General features: G+C 36.5%; 1 protein-coding gene across 2 annotated transcripts in view; it reads left to right on the top strand.

Moving 5' to 3' along the window:
* LOC309651429 (A disintegrin and metallopeptidase domain 3-like) overlaps positions 1-19,106 on the top strand; it is a 108,424-nt gene that overhangs the window by 16,112 nt on the left and 73,206 nt on the right. For both annotated transcript variants that reach the window (XM_082444169.1, XM_082444170.1), the window contains exons 5-6: positions 15,065-15,141; positions 15,607-15,784. In XM_082444169.1, the coding sequence (XP_082300295.1) occupies positions 15,065-15,141; positions 15,607-15,784 (255 nt within the window). The remainder of the gene's footprint in view (positions 1-15,064; positions 15,142-15,606; positions 15,785-19,106) is intronic.

The following is a 19,106-nucleotide window of genomic DNA, read 5'->3' as shown; positions in this document are numbered from 1 at the left end:
GGGACTCAGTGTTTTATTTGGTGTTTTTAGACTATTTACATTTAAAGTAGTGATTGATATGTTAGGGCTTTTGGCTGCTATATTCTTTTCCCTTTTTTTTTTTTTTTCTGTGCTACTCATTTCTTTTTTCTTCTCTTGTTTTCTTCTTCTGGATTACTTGAACATTTTAAAGATTACATCATGATTTGTTTATAGTGTCTTAATGGATTTTTCCCTGTTATACTTTTCTTAGCTTTTGCTTGAGGTATTAAAATAAACATATAGAACCTAGCCTACTGTTGTGGACTTTTTACTTCTTCAAGAGAAACCCTGAAACCCAACTTCCATTTAGGATCCTTTATCCTCTGTACCTTATAAATATAGTTGCTCAAATATTCCTCTCCATACATTAAGCATAACATGATATTGCGTGATTGTTGTTTCAACTACCAAATATGATTTCAGAAACTCATGAGGGAAATGATAGTTCATTATATTTACCCATATTTTAAACCGTTCTATTTGTCCTAGTTCCTTAAGACTACCCAAGCCTTTTTGTGATGTATTACCTTTGTTTCTTGGAGTTTCTTTTTGCCATTATCTTAGGGTATGTGTGCTGTAGACTAAATCTGTTAGTTTTCCTCTGTCGGAGAAAGTCTCTCTTTTTCCTTCATCCTTAAAGGATAAATTTGCCAAATGTAGAATTCATGTTGGACAGTAATGTTCTTGTCAACATGTGAGAATTGCTCTTGTATTTCCTTTGAGACTTCATGACTTTCAGATGAGAAATGTACTATCATTCAAACTGGTGTTCTTCTACAGGTTATATGACATTACTGTCTGGTTTCTTTGAAGATATTTTTATTGTTTTCAGTTTAGTCATGATCTTGTTGTGAGTGACTTTGGACCCATTCTATTTCCAGTTTGATCCGTTTCCAGAATCTAAATGTTTATGTCCTTCATCAATTTTGTGAGGATTTCTGTTGACTTTTTTCTGAATTTATATATATATATATATATATTTTTTTTAATTTAAGGTGGTAAAAGTATTTAATATGAGTTCTAGTCTCTTAACAAATTTTAAGCATACATTACATTACTGTTGACATCAGTATGTTTTACAGAAGGTCCTGGAGCTTATTATTCATCTTGCTTAACTGAAACTTTATGCCCATTAAATAGTACCTCCTCATTTGCCCCTGGCCAAGCCCCTGGCAAACACCATTCCACTTTTGGGTGGTATGCATTTGACGTTTAAATACTTCATAGAAGTGGAGTCATGCGGTATTTGTCCTTCTGTGATGGGTCTGTTTCACTTATCATAATGTCCTCAAGATGAATCATGTTGTCCCATATTGCATAACTTACTTCTTTTTTAAGGCTATCTAGTATTCCATAGAATACATATATACCGCAATTTCTTATCCACTCTTCTGTGGATGGCCACTTAGGTTTTATTCACATCTTGGCTATTGCGGATAGTGCTGCAGTAAGCATAGCAGTGCCAATATCTCCTGCAGCTCCTGTGTCAGTTCTTTGGCGTAAGTGCCCACAAGTGACATTGCTGGATCACAGGGAAGTTCTGTTTTTCATTTTTACTATATTCTATAGCAACCGTTTCATATGCTCTTCCCAGTGACAGTGTACAACAGTTCCAGTTTCCCACACCCTCAACAGCACTCTTTGTCCTTTGTTCACATGATAATAGCCATCCTAACAGTCGTGAGGTGATACCTCACAAAAATAACATTTTGGTGTTAATTTGCATTTTTCTGGTAACTAGTGATCTACCTGTTGGCCACTTGGATGTCTTCTTTGTTTGTGTCTTATTTAATTTCTTTCATCAATACGTTGTAGTTTTCAGAGTACAAGTTTCCCACCTCCTTGGTTAAATTTGTTTGTAGATATTTTCTGTGTGTGTGATCTTGTAAATGGATTTGTTTTCTTAATTTCCCTTTCCTTACAAATAGTTCTCTGTAAGTAGAGAAATGCTACCCATTATTGAATGTTGATTATATATTCTGCAATATTGTGGAAATTGTTAGTTCTAAAACTTTGAGGGCTTTTGTGGAGTCTTTAGGCTTTGCTATCTATGAGATCATGTCATCTGCAAACAAAGATATTTTTACTTCTTTCTATCCAATTTGGATGCCTTTTTATTTTTTTCTCTTCCTTTGTCTACTTGCTCTAGGTATAACTTCCCATCCAAGACTGAATAGAATTGGTGAGGGTGGGCGTCCTTGCCTTGTTCCTGATCTTAGAGGAAAAGTTTTCAGGTTTCACTGTTGAATATGTTGTTAGCTGTGGGCTTCTCATACATGGCCTTTATTAGGTTGTGCTCATTTCATTCCATTCCTCGTTTGCTGAGAGTTTTTCTTATGATAGATGCTGAAATTTGACAAATTCTTTCTCTGCATATATTGAGATGATCATGTGATTTTGACTCTTTGTCCTTTTAATGTGTTTTATCACATTGATTTTTGAATGTTGAACCATTCTTGCATTGAAAGAATAATTTAACTTGGTCATGGTGTATGACCATTTTAAGGTGCTAGATTACACTGGATTTGGTTTACTAGTATTTTGTTGGGCACTTTTCCATCTGTATTCATGAGGGATGTTAACTCATACTGTTCTTTCCATGTGGCTTTTGTATCAGAGTAATGCTGGCTGCATAAAGTGAGTTTGGAAGTGTTCCCCACTCTTTTGCATTTGAGAAGGCTTGTGTTAGTTCTTACTTAAATGTTCTATAGAATTCCCCAGTGAAGCCATTTGATATTGGGCTTCTCCTTGTTAGGAGGTTTGTGATTACCAATTCAGTCTCCGTACTAGTTATAGGTCGGTTTGGATTTTCTATTTTTTTCATGAGTCACTCTTCTTAGGTTTCATGTCACTAAGAATTTATCCATCCTCTTTGGTATCTGGTTGTTGGTATATAATGTTCATATTATTTTCTTCTTATTTTTGTTGGTATATAATGTTCATATTATTTTCTTAGTTTTGTGGCATGAGCTTTCATTTTTCTGATTTTATTTTTGAAACTTCTCTTTTTTTCTTAATCTAGATAGAGGTTTGTCAATTTTATTTATCATTTCAAAAGACCAACTCTTAGTTTTATGATTTTTCTATTGTTTTTCTACTTATTATCATTTTATTCTTGGTCTATTCTTTGTTATGTTCTTTTTGCTACTTTGAGCTTTCTTTGTTCTTCTTTTAGTTCTTTGAGATGTGAAGTTAGTTTATTAATTTGAGATCTTTTTAATGTATTTGTTTGTAGCTATACATTTACCTCTTTCCACTGCTTTCACTGGATCCCATAAATTTTGGTATGTTGTGTTTTCTGTTTCATTTGTCTCAAGCTATTTTAAATTTCCTTTTTGATTCTTCTCTTTGATTCAATTGTTGATCAAAAGTATGTTGTTAATTTCCACGTAGCTGTGGATTTTTTACTTATCCTTCCGCTATTCCTTTCTAGTTTCATTCCAAAACGTGTTCAGAAAGGACACATTGTATGATTTAAATCTTCTTAAATTTGTTAAGAGTTGCTTTGTGACCAAACATATAATCTATTGTGAGGAAAGCTTGTGTACACTTGAGAAGAATGTATGTTCTGCTGCTTTTGAGGGGAATGCTCTGTATGTAGCTGCTGGGTAGATTTTGGCTATAATGTTATTTAAGTCCTCTTTTTTGTTTCTTACTCATCTCCTGTCTGCTTCCTCTACCCATTACTGAAAGTGTGGTACTGAAGTCCCCTTCTATTATTGTATTGCTGTCTATATCTCTCCTCAGATTCTGTCAGTGTTTGCTGTGGGTATATTTAGCTGCTCTAATGCTGAGGGTGTATATATTTATAATGGTTATCTTTTCCTGATGGACTAACCCTTTAATCATTATAAAATGTCCTTCTTTGACTCCTGTGACTGTCCTGACTTTATGTCTATTCTGTCTGATGTAAGTATAGCTACACCTGTGCCTGACACACAGTAGGCCAAACTATACCGAAACGTCGGAGTTTGGAGCAGAGAAAGGTTTATTGCACGGCCGTGTAAGGAGACGGGTGGCTTCTGCCTTAAAAAGCCTGAATTTCCCAAAGGCTGTCAGCAAAGCCCTTTTAAAGGCAAGCTGAGGGAGGGGTGTAGTTAGTTGCTGCAAACTTCTTGGTGTTGGATCCTTTCTTCTTGCTGCCATCCATGTAGGTCAGGTCAGGATGTTCCTGTAAACCCCCAACAAGACAAATGTTATTCTCTGTTCAGGTCAAGTCAGGGTCAGGCTGTCCTGTACATTTCAAGCCATAGACAACATTCTTTCACAAAAGATGCAGAGCCAGCATGACTAAGCCCAGGCAACAGAGCACAAAGGTTAAAGTAAGAGGAACAGATCTAATATGGAGTCAGACGTGTTCTTCCCTATTAAACACCTGCTCTCTTTCGGTTGCCATTTGTTTGGAATATATATCCCTTTACCTTCAGCCGCTGTATGTCCTTCAATTTAAAGTGAAATTCCTGCAGACAGTATGGAGTTGAAACCTGCCCCCCCTTTCAGCCTCTTGACATCTTTTGTTTGTGGCATCTAAACATTTACATTTGAAGTGATTATTGATAGGGAAGTTATTTACTAATGCCTTTATGTTACTTGTTTGATTGATTGATTGATTGTAGTTCTTTTGTCTATCTTTTCCTCTCCCTGTCTTTTCTTGAGTTTCATTGATTTTCTTTTTTTTTTTTGGTTCCACGTGTATTGATTTCTTTGTCTTTTTCTGTTATGTAACCTTTATTGATATTTTCATTTTGGTTACCATGGGCCTTACATGTAATATCATACAGCTATAACAGTGTACTTTAAGCTGATAAAAACCTCAATAACATACAAAAAGTCTACAATTTTACTAGTCCCCCTCATACACATTTTATGTTATTGGTGTCACAATTTACATTATTTCATATTGTGTAACTTTTAACATGTTTTTAGTTACAGTTATTTTTATATACTATTGTTTTTTAACTTTTATTTTAGAATTAAAAGTGATTCAATCACTACCAATACAGTAATATAGTATTTGAAATTTCCTATGCATTTGCCTTTACCAATGACTTTCATTCTTTCTTTTGCTCTCATGTTGCTCTTTAGCACCCTTTCATTTCAAAGTGATGAATTCTCATTTGTATTTCTTGTAATGCAGATAGAGTGGTGAGAAATACTTCAGCTTTTGTCTGGAGAAGTCTTTATCCCTCCATTTCTTAAGATTTTTTTTTGGAGGGGGAGCAGTTTTAGGTTGCCAGCAAAATTAAGACAATGGTATAGAGTTTTCCAGATATCCTCTGGAGCCACATATGCATAGCTGCTGTCTTTAATAAACTCCCCCAAGCACAGTGGTAGATTTGTTACAGTTGAGGAACCTATGTGGGCATACTATAATCACCCAAAGTGCATGGCTGACATCTCAGTTCACTTTTGGTCTTGTGTATTCTGTGGGCTTGCACAAACATATAATGACATGTATCCATCGCTATAGTATCATAGAGAGTATTTTAAGTGCCCTCAAAATCCTCTGTGTTCAGCCTATTCATCGTTCATTGCCACTGTAACCCCGGGCAACGTTTAACTTTCTCCATAGTTTTGCCTTTTCCAAATTGTTATGTCGTTGGAATCATACAATATGCAGCCGTTCAGGTTGGTTTCTTTCACTTAGTAATATGCATTCAAGGTTCCTCCATGTATTGGCGTGGCTTAATAGCTAATTTCTTTTTCCCACTGAATAATAATCCATGGTTTGGATGCACTATGGTTTATGAATCCATTCACCTACTTAAAGGCATCTTGGTTGCTTCCAATTTTTGACAATGTTGAAAAAGTTGCTATAAAACATACATTTGCAGGGTTTTTGTGTGGGATTAAGTTTTCAGCTCCGTTGGGTAGATACCAAGGAGTGTGATTGCTGGCTGGATTGGATTGTAAGAGTATGTTTAGTTTTGTGAAATATCCCCAGGTTGTCTTCGACTGGCTGTCTCTACCATTTCGCATTCCCACCAGCAATGAATGAGTGTTTTGTTGCCCCACAAACTTGCCAGCATCTGTTGGCAGTGTTCTAGATTTTGACCATTCCTATCTCACTGATGCTTCAATTCTTAAAATTTTTAATATTTCTTTTTTATTTTTCAGCATGATTAGGTGACATTTACAAATAAGTTTTTCTATATCTAAAATACAACATGATTAATTCACATTTTTATTCTCTGTAAAATGGTCACCGCAATCAGGTTGATTAACACATATATCACCTCATGTGGTGACCTTTTTTGTGGTAAGAACACTTAAGGTTGACTCTCTTAGCAAATTTCAAGTGTATAACACAGTATATAACTATGTTAACTATAGTCGCCATGCTGTATATTAGATTGCCAGAGCTTGTTCATCTTGTAAGTGAAGGTACCCTTTGACGGCATCTCCTTATCTCCCCAAACTTCCAGCCCCTGGTAACCATCATTCTCCTCTGTTTCAAGGAATTTACCTTTTTGTTTTAAGATTCCACAAGTAAGTGAGATCATAAAGTGTTTCTGTTTCTCTGTCTGGCTATGTTCACTTAGTATAATGTTCTCCAGACTAATCCTTCTCACACATGGGTGAATAATATTCATACATATGTGTGATGTATATCATATGTCATTGGTTGTCTCACATATAGCATATATATCTTACATTTTCTTTATCCACTCATTCACTCTTGGACACTTAGATCGTTTCTATATCTAGGGTATCGTAAATAAAGCTGCAATGAACATGGGCGTGCAGGTGACACTTGGAAATAGCAATTTCCATCCTTTTGGATATATATGCAGAAGTGGGATTGCTGTATCATTTGGTTGTTCTATTTTTAAGTTTTTGAGAAACTTCCGTATTGTTTTCCATAATGGCTACACCAACGTATATTCCCACCAACAATGTGCAAGGGTTCCTTTTTCTCCACATCCAAACAAATAGCAACGTTTGTTATTGCTGCTCTTTTTGATAAAACACATCCTGACAGGTGTGAGGTGACATCTCATTGTGGTTTGATTTGTATTTCCTGCTGATTTTGATGTTGAGCACCTTTTCATGTACCTGTTGGCAATTTGTTTATCTTCTTTTGGAAAGCTAACTTTTCACGTCCTTTGCCCATTGTGTAATTGGATTATTTGTTTTTCTGCTACTGTTATACAAATTCCTTACATAGTTTTGATCAACCCCGTATCAGAGATATGGTTTCTACATATTTTCTCCCACTCCATAGGTTGTCTTTCCTTTGTGGTGCAGAAGTTGTTTATCAATAGTTTGATGCAGTTCTATTTAAAAACTTTTGCTTTTGTTGCCTGAGCTTTTGATCTCAAATCCAAAAAATCATTGCCAAGAATGTTATGGTTCTTTTAGGCTATTTATTTTGATATTTTCACATCATACTTAAGTATTTAAATCATTTCTAGTTAATATTTGTAAGCGGTATAAGATAGGGGTGCAATGTCACTATTTTGCTTTTGAATACCCAGTTTTTATAACACCTTTTATTGAAGAGACTATCCTTTCCTCAGTCTGTGTTCTTGGCACCCTTGTCAAAGATTATTTGATGTTATTTGTGTGGATTGGTTTCTGGCCTCTCAATTCTGTTCCATTTTTCTCTCTGTTTGCTTAATTGTCAATACTATACTGTTTTCATTACTATAGCCTCTTAATGGTGTTTGAATCAGGAAATGTGATACCTCAGCTTTCTCAAGGTTGCTTTGCCTATCTGGGGTCTTTCGTGGCTCCCTAAGAATTTCAGGATATTTTTTTCTGGTTCTGTGAAAATTGCCATTAGATTTTTGATAGGAATCACATTGAATCTATAGATCACTTTAGGTAGTATGGATATTGTAACCATAATAATTCCTCCAATCCATGAGCACTGAATATCTTTCCACTGTGTCATAATTTCTTTTATCAGTGTACTGTAGGTTTAGAGTATAAATCTTTCACCTCCTTGGTTTAATTCAATGCAAAGTATTTTATTCTTTTGGATGGTATTGTAAATGGAATTGTTTTGTTGATTTCTCTTTCTGACATTTTGTTAGTTTGTAGAAACACAAATGATTTTTTATGTTGATTTTGTACTCTGTAGCATTACTCAATTTACTAATTTTTCCTTTTTAACCTGTATTGTAATTACTTACAGTTAATTGGGATGAATCCCACTTGGTTTTGGTTTACAATTTTTAAATTGATTGTTGGCTTCTATTTGCCAATATGTTATTGAGAATTTTTGCATATATTCTCATGAGAGATATTGGTTTGTAGTTCTTTTCTTTTAATGTCATCGGATGTTTTGTTGTTAGAATAATACTGGCCCCACAGAATGAGTTAGAAGTGTTTCCTCTGTTTCCATATTTTGAAAGTGTGTGTAGAGAATTGGTACACTTTATTCCTTAAGTGTTTGGCAGAATTCAAAACTGAACCCAATCAGGGCCTGCTGCTTTCTGATTTGGAAGGTTATCAGTTTTATTCAACTTCTTTAATAGACACAGACATATTGAGATCGCCTGTTTCCTCTTCTGTGAGATTTGACAGATGGTGTGTTTCAAGCAGTTGGACCATTTCATCTAGGATTTCAGATTTGTGGGCACAGAGTTGTTTATCACATTCCTTTATTGTCCTTTTAATGGGCATGCGATGTATACTTAAAACACTTCTTTTCTACTGGTGTTGGTAATTAGTATCCTCTCTCTTCACCTAACATGCCAAGTGAGAGGTTTATCAATTTTATTGATCTTATCAAAGAACCAACTTGGTTTTCATTGATTTTCTCTATCGATTTCCTGAGTTTTCAATGTCATTGATTTCTACTTCAATTCTTATAATTCCTCTTCTGCTGCTTCCCTTGGATTTAATTTGCTCTTCTCTTTTTAGTTTCCCAAGGGGGAAACTTAAATTACTGATTTTAGATCTTTGTTTTTTCATCCTGTATGTGTTCAATTCTATAAATTTCCCTCTAAGCACGACTTTTGCTGTATCCTACAACATTTTGCAAATTTGTGTTTTCTTTTGCATGGAGTTAAAAATATTGTAAAATTTATTTTGAGATTTCTTTTCTGACCCATGTGTTCCTCAGAAGCATGTTTTTTAACCTTCATGTATTTTGGGATCTTCCAGCTGTCCTCCTGTTATTGATTTCTAGCTTAATTCTGTCATGGTCTGAGAACAGACATTGTATGATTTCTATTCTTTTAAGTTTGTTAAGGTGTGTTTTATGGCCCACAATGTCAATCCTGGTGAATGTTGCGTATGAACTTGAGAAAATGTGTATTCTGCTGTGGTTGGATGACGTAGTCTATAGACATCAGTTACGTCCAGTTAATTGATGTTGCTGAGCTTACCTGTGCCCACTGTCAACTAACAATGCCATCTCTCGCATAGTGTGAGTCCCTTATAATAAACTGTCATCCCAGTTCCTCCCTCCCATTCCTTGTATCATTGCTGTCCTTCATTTCACTTGTATATAAGCATATATATAATATTTATACAGACTATGTGTTATATATTTAATATACACAATAGGTACATAAGCATATGCAAATACATTGTTGCTATGAGTTGAAGAAACTGTTCTATCAGTCAAGACTGTGAAAAATAAACATTGTTATTATCACTATTCCTTCTTCATTGGTCTGCCTTCTGCATGTAGATCCAAGTTTCTGACCTATATCATTTTCCTTCTCTGTATAGAAATGTTTCAAATCGTTTCTTGCAAACAAATCTACTGGCAACAGATTTCCTCAGTTGTTGTTTGTCTCACAAAGTCTTTATATCTTTTTCACTTTTGAACGATAATTTTGCAGAGCAAAGAATTGCAGGTTGGTGATATTTTTCTCTCAACATTTTAAATATTTCATTCCACTCCCTTCTTGTTTGCGTGGTTTCTGAGGAGAAATCTGATTTATGTCTTATCTTTGTTCTTGTATAGGCAATTTTTCCCCTCTGTGGCTTCTTTCAGGATTCTTTCCTTTATCTTGGGTTTCTGTGCTTCTTAAATGATATGCCAAGGTATAGTTTTTTTAACTTGGAGTTTTTTCTTTGTTTGTTTATCTTACATGCATGCTGTTTCGTGTTCTCTGAGCTTTCTGCATCTGTGGTTTAGTGTGTGATATTCATTGGGGGGAAATTCGCAGTTATTGGTGTTTCAAATATTTCTTATATTCCTTTCTTTCTTTCTGCTCCTTTTGGAATTCCCATTACCTTTATGTCATGCTTTTGTGGTCCTCCCATATTCCTTGTATATTCTCATCTTTTGTGGTGGTGTTGTTCTGCCTTGGTTTCTTTGCTTCCAGGTTTTGAAATGTCTATTGATATATCCCCAAGTTGGGAGATTTTTTTCTCAGCCATGTCATCTACTGGTGAGCCCATCAAGGTCATTCTTCATTTCCATAACAGTTTTTTTCTTAAATCTCTAGCATATATATTTTTTCCCCATAGGATTTCTACCTCTCTGACTGCATTGTTCATCTCTTCTTGCACGATGTCTGCTTTATACGTTGATCCCTTAGCATTGTAATCACACAGTTGTTTTAAATTCCCGGGCCCATAATACCAGCACTGCTGCCACGTCTAGTTCTAAGGCTTACCCTCTTTCTTGAAATCACGGTTTTTTGTTTTAACGTTTTGGTATTCTTGTAACTTTTTCTTGATATTTGGACATAATGCACCATGTAAAAGGAACTGCTGTAAATATGCCTTTAGTAGTGTGGTGGTGAGTGAGGTGTGGGGTGAGAGAAACTGTTTTATAGTCCTATAATTAAGTCTCAGTTTTTTAGTGAGCCTATGCATCAGGGCTATGGACAACACAAGTGTTTCTTGGTGGGTTTTTTTTTTTCTTTTTCCGCAAGTGCGACAGAATGGCTAGAGTGGGCTGGATTTGGGTATTTCCTTTCCTGAGGTCAGTTAGGCTCTGATAATACCCCAGCCAGTTCATCTCTATCTAGGTAGTTTCCCCTGAAGGCAGGCCCTGTAAAGAACAGAGTGCACTGATGTATTTCAAATTGAGTCCTTTCCCCCTCCCCTTGCCGGAGGCATGAGGACTTTTTCTCTGATATTAGCTGTGACATCTTGGTGGAACTCTTGAAGGTAAATCTCACAGTATTTTGGGGGTCCGTTCATGGGTTCTCTGGAGTTTTTATTTCTCAGAATTGTCCGCACTGATCTTGCAGCCTTTCATCAATCACAGTCAGGTTTTCCTGCCCTGGCACTGGTTCCAGCAGCACTTTACACTACTGATTCTCTGCTCCAGTGAGCTGTGCCTCCCCGTGTGCCCTCTCTGCCTCTCTGATCCTGGGGGCTGCGCTTTGCACTGTGTCCTCCCTTCTTTTACATATCCAGGAAGAGCTGTTGAGTTTTAAGTCTGTTCTGCTGTCCCTTGTTGTCAGGATGGAATGGCAACGTCCAACCTTCTGACATGGAGAACCAGAAACCAGAAGTCTCTTTTTCATTTCTGTAGTTTTGCAGTGTATAAGATATTTAGTCGACTTTTTTTTTCTCTCTCAACACTTTGAATATATCATCTCAGTCTCTTCTGGCTTGCAAGCTTTCTGCAAAAAAATCCACTGAAAGTCTTAAGGGTGTTTCATTACACATAAGTCACTTTTCTTCTGTTGCTCTCAAAATTCACTCTCTACTTTTGACTTTTGACATTTTAATTGCAATATATCTCAGTGTGGATTTCTTTAGGGACATTTTATTTGGTGATTTTTGATCTTCTTGATATGGATATCAATTTTCTTCTGTAAGTTTGGAAAGTTTTCAGCCAATATGTATTGAAAGTGCTTCCTGTTTTTTCAACTGAAATACAGTCGACATATAACAGTGTATAGGTTTAAGGTGTACAATGTGTTGATTTGATCCATTTACATATTACAATATGATTACTGTCATTGTGTTAGCTCACATCTCTACTGCTTCACACAATCATTCTTTCTTGCTCCCTCTTTTCCTTCTGGGACTCCCATACTTTGTGTATTGTTCCTTTTGTTTGTGTTCCATAGGTCCTGTAAGATTTTATCACTTTTTCACTGTCCCCTTTTTGCTCCTTTGACCCGTCTTTGAGTTAGTTAAGTCTTTCTCCTGCTTGATCTAATCTGCTGTTGAACCCTTCTGGTGAATTTTTTCAGTTCAGTTATTATTTGACAGTTCCAGATTTCTGTTTGGTACTTTTAATACTTTGTATCTCTTTTTTGAACTTCTCACTTGGTTCATGCATTGTTCTCTGGACTTCATTGGGCATCTTTATGGGAGTTATTTTAAATTTTTCATTAGGCAGATTATTTAATGTCATTTCACTAGTGTCAGTTTTGGCCTATATCTTGTTCCTTTGTTCGAAATATCTTTTCCTTATTCCTCATTTCACTCGACACTCTGTTTTGGTATCTGCTCATTAGACAAAGCAGTCACATCACCCAGTCTTCATGACTGGCCATGTGCAGAAGGAAATGCCCACAGATCAGCCTGGCCAGTGATTTGCAATGACTTGGGGGTCCTCTGCCAGCAGTTTCTCTTTCCAGGTAGAAGCAAGCGCTGTGGTTTTTTCTGCTCTGTTTCTGCTGGGCAGGAGGGACAATCACTGTTGGCTGTCATCCCAAGCTGCCGCCTCTGTTCTCCCTCCAGCAGCTAGACTGTGGGTGAGCCATCAGTGCTCCAGGATTGGTGAGACAAGTGCTGGCTCTTGGGGCAGTACCGGTGAAGTGGGAGCACTGCCTTCAGTCGATCGACTATTACCTCCCCAGGGGAAGCGGAGACGTGGGATTTTTCATCCCCTCACTCTGTGTTGAGTTTGGGCAAGCTGGGGAGGGAATCAAGCCACCACCTCCATGGTGGTTTGGGTGGCTAGACTGCCCTGAACCAATCAGAGCCCTGGGTCTGGTGACACTGTTCCTTGGGTGTTCGTTCCCCTCGGAAACACCAGGGCACTGGATGCTTGAACAACACCCTCTCCTCCCCTGAGTGAATCTGGGAGCTATGGGGTCTCTTCGTGATCTTATGGCAGTACTCTGGGGTAGAGTGTCTGGTGAAAGGGCATCCCAAATCTCCCTCCTGGCTTTGGTGCATCTGATTTTGCATCCTCTAAAGGTGTGCATGAGCCTGTCAATTAGTTCCTGATTTCTCACAAAGGAAATTGGTCCATGAATTGCTACTCACTTGGTGTATTTGTTGGGAGATGGAAGGTCCAGGGTTTTCTAAACCAACTTCCTTCCGACCAGCATTCAGCCTTTATTTCTTTGAATTTTTTTCTGCTCTACATTCTTTCTGTTCTCCTTATTGGATTCTGACACATATTTTAAAACTTTGGGGAATGTTCGACATGTCCTTGAGGCTCTATTCATTTTCTTAACTCATTTTTCTGGGTTTTATATATTGAGTGAATTCTATTGATCTTTCTCAAGTTCATTGATTCTATCCCTTGTCATCTCCACTCTACTTTTGAGCCTATCCAGTATGCGTTGTTTTGTTTGTTTGTTTATTATATTTTTCACTTCTAATATTTTTATTTGTTCGTTTTAATGGTTTCTATTTCTTTTCTGAGATTTTCTGTTCTTTCAGTTGTTTCAGGGTAATTTTTGATTGTGCATTGAACCAGTGTTATCACAGCTGCTTTAAAATCCATCCTATAGTTCCAGATACATGTGACTCATCTCAATATTGGCATCACTGGGATGTCTTCTCCCATTATGTTGTGATATTCTTGGTTCTTGGTATAATGTGTAGTTTTCTATTGTATCGTTGAAATTGAAACCTTCTATTGTTGAAGTCTGTCAGCCAGTTTAAGTTCAGATTTAGTGTGGTCTGTTGTTCAGTGACCATTGAGCTTTCTTGGGGCTTTCTATATTATTCTGTTTTGTTTCATTCTTCTGGCTCTGCTGGAGCTCACTGGCTTTCTGCCAGTGCAGCCCATAGCAGGAAAAGGTCCTTTTCTGGGCCACCTTGTATTGCTAGGTGATGCTGGGTGATGAAGGACCCATGGAAGAGAGAGTATTTCCTCTGGCAGTTTCCCAGCCACTGGATATTGGTATGCTTCTCACTCTGTCTCTGCTAGTGCCCCTGAGTGGGGAAAGTTTTTATCTCAGTCACTTTTTGCTGCTTAGAGTTGGGGGTTTTGAGAATTATCTCGTGAGGATCATTTTCTCTTATCAGGTACAAGGCCAGGAGCTGCAGAAACAGAGATGCTGTCTTCTGCTGATTAAAGGGTTGGGACCTCATTTGCATTCTGCATCTTCGTGAAGGCTTGTGGCATAGTTTGCTGGCACCAGTGAAGGCAGAAATGGCTACTGCTGCTGCCTGGTGTGGAGCAGGGTATGCTCTGCCACTGTCCGTGGGTGGGAGATAGGAGGTAATCCTAGTATTGAGACGAGTGAATGGTTACTGATGCAGATGTAAGTCTGGGCGCTAATGACATATAAACACTTTCATACAAGAGAATGTGATGATACTAATGTTTTCATAGCCCAGGATTAACAGAGGAACAGGACTGATTCTAGATATCAACAGATTTCTTAGGCAAGAGAAAGGGAATATTCACTGAAAGAAAACATCTGGGGAGAAGCTGGGAAGACTAATGTTGTGAAAGTCCATTGAGAGGAGAGTTTGAACTAAGGATGATCAACCTGGTGAGATATTAGAGAGAAAATAGTGAGGAAATGTCAGTTAAGATATTTTGGGCTAACTTAGAAAAAACAAATGAAATGTTCACAGTGGATGTCAAAGTAATGCTTTTAATTACATTGAGGTAGCATTCGTAGACTATATATTAAAGAAATGGGGCTGAGAAAGACAAGATGCAGATCAGAAAGTTGTTTATCAAAAATTTAGAATTATAGCAAATATCATATGGGGGAGGATAGGAGTTGTGGTTATTTATAGGCAGAAGAGGGTCAAGTGGAAAAGATTGTAGGTAGATAAGAAGGAAGTGGAATATCTGGTGAATAATACTATGGAATGCCTAATTGTGAATGTTTGACGATGTCCAGGAAGTAAGGATAAAACCAAACACTTTGTGTTCTAATCATTACAAATGTATCTTTATATTACTCCTGTTTAGGGCCATTGCTTTTATCAAGGATATGCCACAGAGATTGCAAATTCGGTTGTGACACTTAGCACCTGCTCTGGACTCAGGTAATGGCATATTCCAGAGATGTACATGACTGAAATCTTGTGTACCCTTTTACTTTTAGAATCTTCTCGAAGGATAGATGGAAGACACAGAAAATAGACACTTTCATTATGTGTCTTCTCATCTGCTATCTTGGCCTGCTTGTCTTATCATTTTCCCTATTCGCTTTGTCTCTCTCCCAGGCTTGCAGTTATAAAATTTATTCAGAAAAAGCTGCCACTAATATAAGAAATATCCACATTACTGAGCCACACTAGAATTGCAATGACTCCTAAATGCTGTAATAGATAGAAGAAGGTAGAAAATTGGGTTTAAATGTTAATCCAAGGAAGATGGGATGATTCTTAGATATTAGAGGACAAAGACCGCTATCAAATTTCTATATAATGTTTTCATTTGATATTGATTTATGTTTATCATTGAGAAATCTATGTTTTTAATTTCTTTTTATGTATTTAAATATTCAGGGGATTATTGCAGTTGGAGAATGTCAGTTATGGAATTCAACCATTGGAATCTTCAGCTACATATGAGCATATGCTTTATCAGATAAAGGATAATGAAATTGATTTTCCCCCCATAGCAGAAAATAATTCTACAACCCAATTGGCAGATCAGTCCTACAAAATTCTTGTGAAATCAGAAGTAAGTAACCCCTTTTATGGGATCTTCATTTGTGCAAGTTTTTTGTTTTTTAATTTATTATTTATTTTTATTTTTATTTTTTAAAAATGTTTTTGGCTGTGTTGGGTCTTCGTTTCTGTGCGAGGGGTTTCTCCAGTTGCGGCGAGCGGGGGCCACGCCTCATCGCGGTGCGCGGGCCTCTCACTGTCACGGCCTCTCCCGTTGCGGAGCACAGGCTCCAGACGCGCAGGCTCAGTAGTTGTGGCTCACGGGCTTAGTTGCTCCGTGGCGTGTGGGATCTTCCCAGACCAGGGCTCGAAACCGTGTCCCCTGCATTGGCAGGCAGATTCTTAACCACTGCGCCACCAGGGAAGCCCTGTGCAACTTTTGATAAACATATTCACGTTGAAATTTGTTACATTTGGAAAACAAATTTAAACTGATGTCGATGATAATAAAACCTTCTCTTTAAGGTATTTATTTAAAATATTTTCTGTTTAGTCATATAATATTTTAAAATGTAATAGATATAAACATATAATCCAAAAATCAATATTCTCACATATACCTAAGTGCAAGTATTCTTATGGATATATGCACAGTTGCACTGTTACTGAATTTGCAACCTAATAATATAATGATACTCAAATTTGCTGATTCTGACTCTGTCAGCAGTTTTGCCAGTGCATTTTCTTCTTTGTAAAAAAGTGTTATTTTGATAGAAAAGGTAAAAGTAGAAAAGAGGCAAGAAATCATTTGAAATGTCATTGTCTAGATAAGTGCTCTTAGAACTTTGGAGTATTTGTTCTAATTCTTTTACTGTATCTAGTTATAAAGGTTGATTTATAAAAGAAGATTTATTTAACAAAAAATTATCTAATCATATATGCTTCTTTGAAATTTCCTCTTAAAATTGCTATTAAGAGGATAATGCATATTTTCTCTTATCATTAAATTATGTTACATTTATTATTATTTTAAATTAACATTAGTTAATGTTGATTTAATATTAAATGTATGCGTAAGGAAAATAAGAAATGACCATAATACTGTTTTCTAGAGGAAATGTTGTGTGGAATTCAGGGCAATTATTTTGATTTGTACTCTTTCATGCTTTTTCATATACATATATATATAAACTTAAAATATCTACGTTACAAAATTATGGCATATTCTGCATATTTGTAGTTTTACTTTAATCCAGAAATGAACTGCAGCAATGTATCAAATTTTTGAGCAGTCACACTTTTTTTAATAAATACCTGTATCTAAGAATAGGCATACTTCCAAAGTTTTTTAGATATATATACATCCTAACTTCCTCCTTAAGAGTCATTGCACAACTTTACATTTTGCCATCAGTGGTTAAGGAAATGAATTTCTGTCCACGTATTCTCATGAAAATTGAATATCTTGTTTAAAGAAGCAAAACAAAATCGTAACAGATGAAACTTGAATTTAATTTTTGATGATCTCCATCTCACTGTTGCTTTAATATGCTTTTATTTATTTTGCCAAAGATGTTGGTACAAATACGGATTAGTGAAATTGCCCTTTCAGAAAGTCATAAAATGATAAAATATAATCATATATAGAAATGAAAATTTCATTTTTAATGGAACTGAGATGTAACCCCTAACCCTATGCCATCTGCATGTTGCAGTACAACACTGGACACAGTTGCAGACCATTTTCATAACTGAAATAGAGCACTGTCACATGAAGTAAATTGGATAACTTTAAAGGATTCCATGAATACTCTTCTGTGGCAGTGGGCAAACCTGAAGGGATTGACATACTTTGGGAAAGACAAAGAGCACTGCACTGGATGCCATCCCCCTCCAGTGAATCAGCAATAAGAGAGGGATGGGAAGAGACAGAGATAGCATACAGTTCCAGCTGCCTTAGCTTGAAGTTCAAGTTGGTCAGGCTGTAGCCGCAAGAATTTGGCCGAGTAACATCATCCTTCTGTGTTTAAATGTTCTCATCTGTAAAAATCCAATAATAAAAATAATCCCTAACTCACACAAATATTTTAAAGATTCCATAAATTTATAATTGAAAATGACTTAGCATAGTATGGGAAAAATAAGTGATCAATAAATATCACTACTACTACTATTAACATTTGCTCTCTCTAGTTTCTAATGTGGTAAAGCAAGGTAACTGGAACTAATTATGGAAAGTTTGGACACAAAACAAAATGCAATAATGAAATAAAAGAGACTAAAAGTTCAGAACCTAGAGGAAGCCAGGGATATCACTGCAGGAATTAATGGAAAGAATGGGTACTGATATGTTTGTGAATTAAATGATTGCTTTTCACCCTGAATTTGATAGGCTTAAATCTGTAGCTTTAGAGAAGCATGTTTTCCCAAGCATGTTTTTACAAGCACAAATAGACGAAGTGAGTATTTTCAATATAACAGATATTTTAAAGAGAGAGAGAAAAATAAAATAAAATCATATATTTTAGGCATGTTTTGACATTTATGAGACGAAACACAAATAAACTCATAATCAAGGTGAATGCCTTCATGATAACCAGTGCAAAGTAGAACAAACAAAATACATAAAGGGCTTACCTGTTAAAAACATATTGGACACATGCATTTACCCTGCCCCTTCCTTAAACCCCGCTAAAGCGAAAAGTAGTTTTTAACATGGCATTAACATACACACACAAACAGAACAGAAGAATAGTAATAACGTTGGAAGTTGAATAGCAGATAGACAGCTGATTTAGCCACTAAAAAGCTGAATCCTTAACTGGCAATTGGGATAGGCTATAGGAAACTTGATACACACTACAGAACTACTCAAATGTTTTTGGAACAGCAAGTCCGAAAACCTTAGGAAATGATATTAAGGGTGGGCCTAGGAAGAGAAGTGGTTGAAAATAAGTTGTATAAATATATATGAAACCTGATTTCCTCTCCTAATCGATTGTTTCTGTTGTAAATTAAACTTGGCACACTAGATATTGGGAAACAGGTTTACACAATCCAAGATGTTCATTAGAATCCAGGAGGGAATCAAACCACCCAAAAGAATCAAAACTAACCATGTTGACAGCAGGGTTTTCCCAACAAACAACCCAGACAATTTACGCTCTGTAGAGACAGCAGGCCATAAGCTCCGTATGTGGTCATAGATGTTGGAATAAGCTGTCAGATGCTCAATGCCTAATACGAAGGGGCACTAGACATATGATGAAACAATTGAATATGATAGATAGAGACATGGAAAAATTCAAAGTGCTAAAGCCTGAGGTACCAAGGAATAGAGAGAGTGAAGAAAACAAAATGGCAATATCCTCAGAGAGGTAGGAGAAAATATTTCA

Source organism: Balaenoptera physalus, assembly GCF_965194825.1.
Source record: "Balaenoptera physalus genome assembly, chromosome: 21".
NCBI classification, from domain to species: Eukaryota; Metazoa; Chordata; class Mammalia; order Artiodactyla; family Balaenopteridae; genus Balaenoptera; species Balaenoptera physalus.
This window is presented reverse-complemented; position numbering and strand designations above follow the sequence as displayed.